General features: G+C 46.3%; 1 protein-coding gene across 4 annotated transcripts in view; it reads right to left on the reverse strand.

Moving 5' to 3' along the window:
- ST8SIA5 (ST8 alpha-N-acetyl-neuraminide alpha-2,8-sialyltransferase 5) overlaps positions 1-13,009 on the reverse strand; it is a 75,117-nt gene that overhangs the window by 39,992 nt on the left and 22,116 nt on the right. For 2 of the 4 annotated variants that reach the window (XM_027817530.3, XM_043547392.1), the window contains exon 2: positions 10,000-10,107. The exons of the other annotated variants lie outside the window; for them this stretch is intronic. In XM_027817530.3, coding sequence (XP_027673331.2) covers positions 10,000-10,107 — 108 coding nt within the window. The remainder of the gene's footprint in view (positions 1-9,999; positions 10,108-13,009) is intronic. 4 annotated transcript variants of the gene reach the window in all.

Here is a 13,009-nt window from a genome sequence, read left to right on the forward strand (position 1 = left end):
TGTGTGTGTCCTTATCCTTCCTTCCCTTATTTCTTTGCTTTCCTATCCTTCGCCTTTTGCCTTCTCTCTAATAAGAGTCTGACCTAGCAGGCCAAGCCTGTCTATTTTGCAACACTGCTGTAGGCCTGTACCCAGAAAGGCAGTAAAAAACAATGCCCCACACAGCCTACTGCTGGTGAACCTTTGCTGGGTCTTGGAGTGGCTCATAAAACCATGTGCCAGGCCTGTGTTTTAAGCAGTGTTGTTGCAGCCATGTTGGTCCCAAGTCCCAGGTGGGTGAGGTGATAGCTTTTATTAGACCAACTTCTGTTGGTGAGAGAGAAGCTTTCAAGCTATACAGGTTATGTCCACACTGCAATTAGTCACCTTTAGCTGGCCCGTGCCAGCTGACTCAGGCTGATGGGGCTCAGGCTAAGGGGCTGTCCAATTGTGGTGTGTGATGAGGTTCAACTCACCACTGTGGCGCCTCCTGCTGGCTGTCCTGGGGATTCGCTCTGTACATCAGTGTGCCCTCTACTGGTGATGTCTCGGCATCGTCACTTCTGCTCCTGGGACCCACATCACTCCCAAGACTGCAGCATCCTCTTCATGACACAGCCCTCCGGCTGTGCCACACTCCATGTTCCCCCCACCCGGGGGACAGTATCACAGTCCCAGTCCAGCCACTTCCTCAGTGGCAAGTGGCTGGGGGGGGGGAGACCCAGGCCTGCCCACTACTCTGGGTCCCAGCTCAGGGACCCTGTGACTGGCTGCCACCTGCTGCATCACCTCCGACTCGTCTGTAGATCTCCCTGGGCCACTTCCCCAGGGCCCCAGCACCCTCTTTGCCCTTGCCTCAGGGCCTCAGCCTGCAGATCTCTGCAGCCTGCCAGGAGCTGCCTTTAGCTCCCTGAGTCTCTGCCTGCAGCACCGCTCTGCCCAGGGTGCTGGCTGCCCTCCGCCTGCCAGGCAGCCAGTCCTCCTCAAGCTCCAGGGAGTGACTGAAGCTGCTCTGCTCTTATATGGGCCAGCCCAGCCCTGATTGCCTGCTCATCGCAGCCTCTCTCTGATTGGCAGCCTCCCAAGGGCTCTATTAACCCCTTATGAGTCAGTGTGGGGCAGATGCCCCACCACATGATGTAGACGGTCAGGCTTGGACTCTAGCCCGAGCACTGGGACACTCCCACCTTGCAGGGTTCAACTGGTCATAGAACTGGTCCTTGATATCAGAAGACAAGGTGAGTGCTGGGGCATACACACTCACAAGGTTGGCTGGGCCTTCAGATGTGAACAAACATAGTGCCAAAGTTCTCTCTGATCCCTTTGTAGGTGGCTCAATCATCCCCAGAAGTGAGTTCTTGATGGCAAATCCCACTCCATGCTCTTGCATTTCTTCTGCGCTTTTCCCCTGCCAGAAAAATATGTAGTCATTTTCTCTGAGAGAGCCACGTGATGCTAACCGGATTTCTTGGAGGGATGGGATATCCACATTGAGTTGTTTCAGCTTGTCATTGATCATGGCAGTTTTACGTGCATCTTTGATCTGCTGAAGGTCCTTAGATAATCCAGTTGTCACGGTGTGAATGTTCCAGCACCCTATCTTTAAGGATGTTTTCTTTCTTTTACTTGATTTGTCTGGTGCGTTGGTTACAATCCACTTGTCGTGTTATAAAACTAAGCTCCAAGCACCCACTGAAGCAGGCAAACTGTGGTGGGACAACACCCTATTGTCTGGGGGCTGCCCAGTTTTATGGCAGGCGATAGTGGTGTAAGGGGACTGTTGCCCCCTTACTAACATTCAGTGGGGGTGTTTTGGTTTTCTAGCTCCCAGTACTAAAAAGACGGAAGGGTCAATGGGAAATCAGAACCCTGAGACTGACAGCCCCCAGGAACAATGGGGAGAGGCCAATGCTCCAGGTCAGCCTGAATGACAGGGCGAGCAGGCTAATCAGGGAGTCAGGAGGCCAGGGAGGTCCCGTCTTCCTCCATGTGAGCTGGATTTGCCTGGGTCAGACAGACAGAGTGGGGCCGAGCTAAGGAGAAAGCAGGGGCCCAAGCTAAGCAGGGGAGCAGAGCTGTGCCAGATCCAGAGAGAGCAGACCCTGTCCTGGGAGCAGAGCTGCAGCCCCAAAGCCAGAGGCACAGCCCAGAGAGAGCAGACTTGCCCTGGGAGGAGAGCTGCAGCAACCAGAGCCAGAAGGGCCAGAAAAGCAGCTCAGGAAGCAGGTCAGTGCTGGGAGCAGAGTCACAGAAGCAGCCTGCAGAGCAGACCTGTGCTGGGAGCAGAGCTGTAGCAACCAGAGCCAGAGGGGCCAAAGAAGCAGCCCAGGGAGCTGGATGCAGAGCAGCAGCAGTGCAGAGACAGAGCGGTGGAGCTGGGGCTGGAGCAGTCCGGAGCTGGGTGCAGTGAGCAGCTGGGGAGAGCGAGGGGGACCCTGGGCAGCGGGCCCAGCACAGAGAGACGCCTCAGCCAACAGGCTCTGCCGGCCAGGCTTGGATCGTAACCCCGATAGGGCGGGGGCGACACCGGGAAGAAGGGTCCTACCACTCAGAGCCTGAGAGTGTGCAGCCACCACCAGAGCAAGTGTCCAACCCACAGCATCCCTGCAGCACAGCCAGGGCCTGAGCAGGAGGCCTGGGACTTACAAGGAGCAGACTGTGAACTGCCCTGACATTCCAGAGACACTGTTTGCGATGTTCCCTGCCACAGAGCGGGGTGATGTGTTTCCTATAACCTTTCCCATTCTTCCTTATTCTTTTTAAATTTGTTGATTAAATAACTTGCATTTGCTTTAACTTGTATGTAATGGTCAGAGAAGTGCCCAGTGCAGAGAGAGTACCCCGGAGTGGGGACACCCTAGCCCCTGTCCTAGGTGACCACAGCAGGATTGGGGGTTGAGCCCCCCAGGAATCCTGGGCCCATCCTTGTTGGGGTTACGAGGACTCTGCCAGACAGGAGTGGAAGGGGAGTCCTCAAGGGCAGGGAGGCCACTGGGTAAAGGAAGTGGGAGCGAGGACTCAGATCCTTTCGCTAGCCCACTTCACCGGGGTAGTGCAGAAGCCAGGAAAGTTCCCCACAAGAGCGGGACTATTCCCCCACTTACAGTTGTCCAGTGAGATTCGCTGATCTCTCCCACCGTCAGAGGCAGCCCCTGGCACTCAACTCTACACCAATCGAGTAAGAGCTTAGAACCAGTGACTGCTGCCTCCCGTGTTGTGTCGATGTTCGAGGTGAAGCTGGAGTACCTCTCCAGGGCACAAGCCTGGGCAAATGATATGGAGGCCCTGAGTTGCTCATGCATCAGGACCCCACTCTTAGCATCACCAGTAAAATCCATAGGAGAGGAAGAACCAATATATCTGGTACCCGATCCGCTGAAGATACTAAAATGTTAGTACCTGACCGCCTCTGGGGCTCCACTCCAAATATTCTGTCTAAGTTTACTCTCATCGTCTTCCATTCTCCTGAATTCACCCACAAGGCACTGGGGCTTTTTTGTCAGGGGTTGCTCCCTTAGCCTTACACCCTTCCGGACTACCCACAAGACAGTGGGTTTGATGAGCCACAGAGAATAACCATCTACTCTGGTCAGCAGGCGTAGCCTGACCTGACAGAGTAAGTAATAATAGCACTAATAAAAATTAAAAGCAGTAGCAACAGTAAGGGCTACGGATGGGTGAACGTGTTTGGAAAGAAGAGCACTGACAGACTATGACACTGGAAAGAATTTGGGGTAATGGTAGATAGCCAACTTAACATAAGCTCCCAAGGTGCTACTGTAGCTAAGAGGCTGAGCACTATTCTCAAGTGTATACACAGGGGAACAGGGACACTGGAACAATTTTTATAGTAGGGGTGCTGAGAGCCACTGAACCAAACTGTAAACCCTGTATATAATGGATATCACTTCAATCCAGGGGGAAGGGGGGAGATGGGGGCAACACCACCAGCACCCTTAGTCCCAGCACCCATGCAGAGGAATATCAACTGGAGTAGGGAGATCATGTTACCTCTATATGGCTTTGGGGAGACCATTACTGGAATACTGTATCCAGTTCGGGGGGGGGGGGGGGTCCACTCTTCAAAAAGGATATTGAAAAATTGGAAAGGGTTCAGAAAAGTGCTACAAGAATGAGTCAAGGATTGGAAGAGACATACCTTATAAGATTGAGCTTCTTAAGTCTCACACATTTCATTTACCCAAGAGAAGGTTAAGAGGTGATTTCATCCTGGTCTACATGTACGTACATGGGGAAGAGATTTTTGATGGCATATGGCTCTTTACATAGGCGCCGACTTCCTCAGTTCCCAGGGGGTGCACTAACCCCCTTCTGCCGCAGACCCCACCACCACTTCTCCCCTTGCCCCAGACTCCACCCTGCCTCTTCTCACCCCCCACTCCATCCCCGCCCCTTCTCCCCCCTCTCCCAGTGTCTCCTGCACACTGCTGAACAGCTGATTGTGGTGGGGGGAGGCGCTGGGAGGACGGAGCTGATTTGCAGGGCCCGCCAGCGGGTTGTGCGGGAGGCGCTGATCCGCGGGGCTGCTGGTGGGTGCTGAGCACCCACTATTTTTTCCTTGTGGGTGCTCCACCCCTGGAGCACCCATGGAGTCGGCGTTTATGGCTCTTTTATCTAGTAGAACAAGGCATAATGAGATCCAATGACTGGAACCTGAAACTAGACAAATGCAGACTAGAAATAAGTCATGCATTTTTAACAGTGAGGGTAATTAGCAATTGGAACAGTTTACTGAGGGATGCAGTCAATTCTCCATCGCTTGAAGTCTTTACATCAAGACTGAATATCTGTGTAAAAGATACACTATCACTCAAAACAGAAATTACAGGCTTATTGCAGAAATTACTAGGTGAGGTTCTGTGGCCTGTTTTATACAGGAGGTCAGATTAGATGATTATAATGGTCCCTTCAGACCTTAAAAATCTGTGAATCTCCGAACCTTCACTAGTTTTTAGAACCAAACCTTTTATGAGGTTCTGAAATGTTTGGCTAACTTAGTTCTCCTCCATTTCCACAAGCTTCTCCACTTTCAGATTAGAGACTGCGTCTGAAGTGCCAAGATACCTATAGGAAGGCTGATTTCAGAGTAGCAGCCGTTTTAGTCTGTATTCGCAAAAAGAAAAGGAGTACTTGTGGCACCTTAGAGACTAACAAATGTGTTTGAGCATAAGCTTTCGTGAGCTACAAATGCATCCGATAAAGTGAGCTGTAGCTCACAAAAGCTTATGCTCAAATACATTTGTTAGTCTCTAAGGTGCCACAAGAACTCCTTTTCTTTATAGGAAGACTGTTCCCATGAGATATTTTGCCCAGTTTTCCAAATTCTAGGTGTTCAGTCAAGCATCCAAAAATTCAGATGCTTCCCCACACTGGACCTGAATTCCCAAACTGTGGATGTGCGCTTATCACTAAGAGTGGCCTCTAGCTTTTAGCTACTAATCTGCACCACAGGGTATGCACTGATGATGACCCTAGCCTTATGCATCCCCACCCGAGTGAATCTTAGGGTTTGTACACACTAGCGCTTACTTTGATACAACTTAAGCTGCTCAGGAGTGTGGAAAAGCTGAGCAACTGCCCTGAGCAACGTATGGCACACCAACCTAAGTGCTGGTGTGCACGGTGCTATGTTAGCGGGAGATGCTCTCCCACCAGCAAAGCTCAGGGAAGCGGAGTTACTGAGCCAACGGGAGAGATCTCTCCTGCCAGCAGAGAGCACTAGCCATGCTACATCCGCACAGCTAAATCAGTACAGCTGCGCCACGGTAGCGATTCTAGCGTAGACTAGCCCTTGGAGATGTTCATGGTTCCTCCTGTTGGATTTCAGGGATGTCTCCATTCTGGAATCCTGTGAGAAAGCCCCATGACATCTGCAGACAATTGACACATCTGCATAATTAGGATTATGATGGTCATTCCAGGGGATGCCATCTTCACCACTACTATCTCTTCCTGTCTGTGTCCTCCTGGCAACAGATCTCATCTCCTGTTCAGCAGAACTCTGATTTTGACCTCCTCCTCCTCAATTTGATACATTGCTCATTTGGGATTTAGCACTATTTAGCTCAGCTGCTCAATATGCTTATCACAGACAATATAGATGGTAATTGACCTAAGGTCTAGTCCTGCCATTGCAGAATCGTTCCTTACAGTATATTCTCCTGCATCTGCATGGTCACTTCGAACCTATACTTACACCTACGTTGCAGCAATGGTAGGAGTATCATCAGGAACTAAAAAAAGCAGTCCTTGAGGAAGCATCAAAAGTTCAGACTAGTAACCCATTGTTTGTCTACTCATCCAGAGTAAACCCTCCCTGCAGAGGACACTATGTAACAGTACTGATAAGAATACCACAGCCTCCAAACTTTCAGGGTCATCTTACATGGTTATTGACTGCTCTGAGAGGGACTTCTGGTAATATCAACCGTAACATGGATTGTCATGTTTTCTCTTCGGAAGGCATGCCCAGGACACAATGTGTCAAAATAATGTCTTTAATTTTTGGAAATGGAGAGGCTTTGGTCTCTTTTTGCTTTCTAGGGTGATGCATCAAGACCACATCAGCTCCTTTGTGACACGCAGTGATGGGGGATGCTGCAGGGAAACCTATTTTAATTCCATCCTTCCAGAACGCTCTCATTTTGAATACACTGCTGTTTGCTTATTTTAATCAAGTTCATTCCCATCACTCGGATTGAAATAAGCAGCTGATCTTGTTGTCCATATGACCCATATGGGGGGGGGGGGTTATCAGAGCACATGGCAAATCTTATAACATCAATCACTATGCCTGAACAATATTATTTTTTGTTTCCCTTTTTAGCATCGCAAGCGATACCTTGGGCTCTTCCTGTTCTCTCTCGTGAAGAATTTTGGCCCCTTCTCTATTAAGAGCCAAGTCCAGCAAGGTGAGCCACTACCCTTTACTACTATCCTAGCCAAGGAGATTTGAGGGCTCACGCCCTAAGTATGTTGCTATAAAAGGCAGGAATATGTCAGATGCACCCATCTACCTACATTACAACAGGTCTTTAAAGGGTCTGTTGGGCCAGGGCTGGGTCTAAAGTCAGTATTGCTAGAATGCATATTTGCACTTCGGATGACACCCTTATTGGTTAGTAATCATTTATTTTAAAAATAATTAAATAGCAAACACACACGGCAGCGTGCAAATATACTGTATGATTAGGGCCCTACCAAATTCACGGACATGAAAAAACACATCATGGAGTGTGAAATCTGATCTTCCCTGTGGGACATGGCTATTGCGGGAGATGGGGGCTCCTACCATGCGCTGGGCTCCAGCTGCTAGTCCTGGCCGGGCTGGGGAGGGACAGGACTTCCTCTTTCCCTGCAGGGGCTGCTCCTGAATCAGGGTCAGACCCATCTCCGGGAACCTCCCCCGGCTACAGGAAGCGCCGCAGCTGCTGGCTGGGAGCCCAGCTCTGAAGGCAGTGCAGAAGTGATGACCCCCCCATACCCTGCGACCTTATTTCCGTGCTGCATACACAGACACATTATTTATATACATCATAGAGCTCTGCATTTGTCAGAGGTGTGTTAGTTTTATATCACTATAATAATATCTGTTCAAAGTGATATAAATATTTACATAAACACTTTACAAGGAAGTGACACTCTCTGATAAACTACAGACTATGCGATAAATTGCATTTACTGTGCACCTTTGACCACCTCACCTACCTTGTGCTCATTAGACACCTTCCCAAGGATTTACATATAGAATTAAAATCAACACACCTCAGGACCAATGTAATTTAGGCAGCAAGTTCCAAATTTGGTAGAAAGAGTGAATCGTTTTTGTGGCTGGCAGTTTTTAATAAATATCAGCAGTGTAAAGATGCTCAGAGTTTTGGAGTGTTCGGATAAATCCCTGGAAAGTCTAGTGAGCAGAGGGCAGATGAGGTGGCCAAAGGGGCCTGGTAAATGCAATTGATCAACTAGCTCTGCAATTCATCATATGGTATCGCCTCCAGGTATTTCATACATATAGTTCTTATTTATGTATTTTCAATTTACAGTCACATATGAAGTGGGCATACGCATACTAATATATTTTTGAGAGAGGGACTTACCCACAACACAAAATCCTAATCCCCCAACTCTACAAACATTCACACATGCATTTGGCATTGGACTTCAGTGGGGTTTGAAATCCAGATCTGACTTGTACATTTACAGACTGTTTGTATAACAGCCTGAATCTGAACTGAGACACTAACTTTTGCAGGAGTAAGCAGGTTGAAAATCAGAGCCAAATTCTTAATCTCAAATGTATCTGTTTTCCTTATAACTACTTTGAACAACATAGTCAAGAGTTCTCGCTCTCCAACCCAACAATAAAGGATAGTCCAACTGCATCTATCAAGGGTGCTTAGGGGAGGGAAATCTCTACCTTTATTAATTCTCAGCACGAAGATTTCTTTCTTTGTGTCTCATGCTGTTTTCTCTTATGCCAAGTGCCCACACTGAAGACTTTGCATATGTGGACTGTAAATATATACACAAAGAATATAAAAAAGATCAATACAACAAATGAAATTAAAAAATATGTAAACCAAATATTTTAGTCCATGGGCTAAAAATGCAGTTATGTTGGTTCTTTTCACAAGGCTCCCTTGTCTAGTTAAACAGAATGAGCGACTGGTAGCACTGATATGGTATCACATTACAGCTCAGGGATCCCTAACAGGAATTGCAGAGCTGCTTTAGTTGAGTGCGACTGTATGATTTGGCAGGCCAGCCTTTGTACTTCCGTTTGCCTTTCAAATGCTGTCAGCTCCCTAGCTGTAGTGGGGTATGGTTACTGAAATACTCTATGATGATATTTCACACAGAGAGTTTAATTTATCCAGACACTCTAGTGTTGTATTTATACCCAGGAAATAGATCTGACCTGTTTTTTTTTATTATTACATTTTTCGCTTAACTGTGTTTCTAAGAGCTTCCGTTCTATATACTTCAGTTGCATCTGAAGAAGTGTTTTTTTTTACCCACGAAAGCTTATGCCCAAATAAATCCGTTAGTCTTTAAGGTGCCACCAACAACAACACTTGTCGTTTTTGTGGATACAGACTAACACAGCTACCCCACCCCGATACCTTCTATATACTGTACCTGATGCTGCAAGATGTTCATCACCCTCAATTCCCTTTGAAGTCAGTGGGAGTTGAGGGCAGCCGCATGTTGGATAACAGCATGATTTGGCCAACAGCATGATTTGACCTCACGACCAATAGCACTAAATACGTAAAGAATATTGCTTGAGCTAAATAAATAAGTCCCCTAGCTGGGAACAGTAACAGATTCATTAATCTCTTATAGGGACCAGCCTCTGAGGTTGGGGGGAATAACACAGACCCACATTCTCATGAGGACAGTCTCAGTATTGACCCCAGTCCTGCAACTGGATCTGTGCAGGTGAATCATTTTCCTTGTCAATGGGGTCTTCATGGAAACAAGGATTGGTCCATGTGAACCTGATAGCAGAGTTGGGGCCCAAATTGGTTAAATCACCTTATAATACAAACTGTGTTTCATTTAACCACCAACTATAAATATATTGCTTTTAGCAATCGAGTAATAAACAATGGGAGTAGATTAGGGCACCGGCATTTCTTCCAAAAAACTTAAAACAACACCTCTACGGTAAAACCTTTGGGGATTTCAATTGATTTTCTTTAAGAAAAAAGAGTTTTCAAAATAGAGTAAATAAAGGGAATAGTAACATCTTGGCAGAATTTTTTTTTCTATTAGGCACCCTAACAATTCTACTACAGGGAATTACAATGTATATATATAACTATATAAATATCGAGGGCTAGGTTCACAAGTATGCCCTCGATGCTTTGCATCACAGAGTGGCCTGGTGAATCTGGCCCCTGTTATATATGCTGTTGCCCCCAGTTTGTACAAAGAGAGATCTACATCGATTGGAGTTCTCCCCTCCATAGTCATTCTCTTGTGTGTTTGTACCTGGTGCCTGTGTCACTGCCACTCTTCATTGCTCCATCATCCGTGAAATTAAAGGTCCCGGTCCAATTTGCCAATTCCTCTCCACTCTGCCAGCTAAACTGCAGCCCTCTAATAAGAAAATGAGGCAGTTGATAGTTCATGTCATTCATTTGATTAATTCTTTCAGCATGTGTTCTGTTGTCCATTTCTTGATACAGCAGATATGAGACATTCACCAAAAGGAGGGAGAGGGGGGTTAAATTAAAAAATTAAAATATCAAGCGCCATGACTCATTGTTTTATTATTGTTAATAGTTATGGATGGAGCTTTCACTTTGCTCAGCCTGATTTTGCTAAACACAAAACAAAAACTTGTGGAATTAAAAGGCCAAATTGTCAAAGATAAGCACCTGGGTTATGCATGCAAAATAAGTGTACAATGACCAAGTAGGTAATTTCATACAGAGAGAGACAGGTGTGTGTGAAACCAGATGATTGTATGTGCAAAGAGCTTTGAAACTTGGCTCAGTTTCAGTTTGGACCCACAGGTTTAAAAATGATGGAATTTAGATGTCTCTGATTTGTGGGCCAGGCTGGAAGAAGGTTTGAGAATCCCCTCCCTGTCATTATTTATGACATCTGATTGCTTGCCTAAGTCACATGGTATTGTTTCCATTCCCTGATTGGAGAACTGAAGTGTTATAAACAAATATGAGCCATTGCTGCTGCAAGTGGTGCAAACACTCATCATGACAGTAGGCAGTTTTCTTAAAGCCCCAACTCTGGGAACCACGCACGTATGTGAGAATCTCAGCTTCCATTTTAAAAAAAGGTTTCTGGCCCTCATGGTTCTGGAGCAAAGCTTGAGAACATGAGCCGAGAGCTCCCCAAACGTTCAAAAGCCTGCAGCCCAAGAAAAAGAACCATGATTTTTAAGCCAATCCTATGATTTGGGGGGCCTCACTCATGATTTTTGAACACTTGGGGTGACAATACTGTTTTCCCAATAAAGTTGTTTACCAGCATGGGCTGGCTGGATAGTGTAGAAGTTGAGCTGTGTTGTAATGAGGGAACAGGTTGTCAGCTGATTTCTCAGGAAATTAAAGGCATTTAGATGTAGGGGGGTTGTTTGGTTGATGATAAGCGGGAGGAAGTGATCCATCTATGTCCTTTTACCAGTGTAATTGACAGCTGTTATCTGCACAGGAAGTGAATTAGGAAGAAGGAACTGCCTGAGACATGTAAATGAAGGGTTTTCTTCCTTCCAGAAGCAGAGAAGGAGGACAACTCCAGTTGTTCTCTGGCCTTGCACCAGGTATGTGTTTTTCTAAAAGATGTGCCTAGGGATTATTCTGGGGAAGTTCTATAGTTTGTGTCATACAGGAGGTCAGATTAGATGATCACAATGGTCCCTTCTGGCCTAGGAATTTAGGAATCTATATGATAGCAGTTTACTTGTTCCAGATGGGGAAAATCTGTGGGCGGGCACATACTTTCTATCTTGTTATAGGTGTTCTAAGGCACTAGTAAATCCCAGTCAGATCTCTGGCACTAATTTCTGCTAAATACCTAGTGCGCCAAAGTAGCAGTATTTCACAAAATGAATAGCACACAGTGAATAGCCAGAGTTTGTCTACCACAAATACTCTTTCTCGCCAGCTAATGTGGGTGATGTTAAGATGAACAGCCATCCCCCAAACATCTGTGTAAACAAAAGCCCATTTGTGCATATAGCAAATAAGAAGGGAAACAAACACGGTCAAACCAAACGGCCAGGTGGAGTTCAAACAAATGTTCACAAGCTTGTTCTTGCAGCATGTGGGTAGCTCCACCGTTGCCTCTCTTTATCTGCAACAAAGTGTTTGCTACATGACCTACTAGTAGGTGTTGGTTCAGTGGTTCCTACTTGTGTTAGTGCAGGCTAGTATGGCAAACTAGCCTCCTCCCACCTACCTTGATTATGAGCCTCTTGCAGGGCACAGTTGCATGGCCATAGTCCACCTCCAACCTATCTATTGTGTGCGCTAGCCCGCAATGGAGGTTGGGCTGCTGGGAATCATGTGACTATCATGTAGCTTTGGCTTTCCAAAAAACTCCAGCTGGAAACTACTATAGTAGTCTGATATAGTATTTAAAGGGTCTGTTGCCAGCATGCTGCTAATTATGTCATATACTCATAATATACTAAGGATAAATTTGAGTATCCATCATGCAGATATCACACTGCTCATTGCATTGATTATTATTAATTTGTTTGGCACTATAGTCCAAAGGCACCGGCCAAGATCAGATGCCCAGTGTGCTAGACACCATACTTTTCCTAGACTGGTTGGCTCTGCAGGTAATGGCAGTCACAGCCAAAATGTAAATACAAAATCCTTTATGAAATGATAACATGTCATTCCCTCTGTAACAATAACTCTGTTTACAGACATCTTGGAATAAAGACCAACGGCCTATAAGTAACTGAATGTGTCCCATTGACTTTCCAAAGATAAACAGAAATATTTAGCCAGTGCAAAAGTGTATGCTGAATTATCATGAAGTAAGACCAGGTTGTAGAGCAAATTTAGAGTTTGCATTCATTTTGGATGGCGCTACTATAATGGCCAGTTTAGACAGTTGCCTGGCAGGGGAAAACCAGTATATAAAATGTGATCCATCCATTCTGCTCTCTCTCCACCAAAGCACCCTGGCATCAAAAGGGATCATTCTAATTCCTCCATGTAGCACATTAAAAGAGAGACGATCCAATGAAAAAAAAAGTTGCTTTCTTGAGCCCCACTCCTGCAACAAAACCCATTAACGTGTCCCTTTATTCTCAAGTGGAGAATCATGGAAGTCAATGGGAAATCTGCACAGGTGTAAGAGCCCACTTCCAGATTAGGATATGCACTCAGGAGCTTGGACCATCTCCCATCTGGTTTCCATTCTGCAAACAGAACTTTCTGAGAAAGGCCATGTGCATATTTCTGTGTGGCATGTTAGGGTAAAGCAGGCATGAGAAAGCTTTCACTCCTGCTGACTACTT

The sequence above is a fragment of the Chelonia mydas genome, chromosome 5, assembly GCF_015237465.2.
Source record: "Chelonia mydas isolate rCheMyd1 chromosome 5, rCheMyd1.pri.v2, whole genome shotgun sequence".
Lineage (NCBI taxonomy): Eukaryota > Metazoa > Chordata > Testudines > Cheloniidae > Chelonia > Chelonia mydas.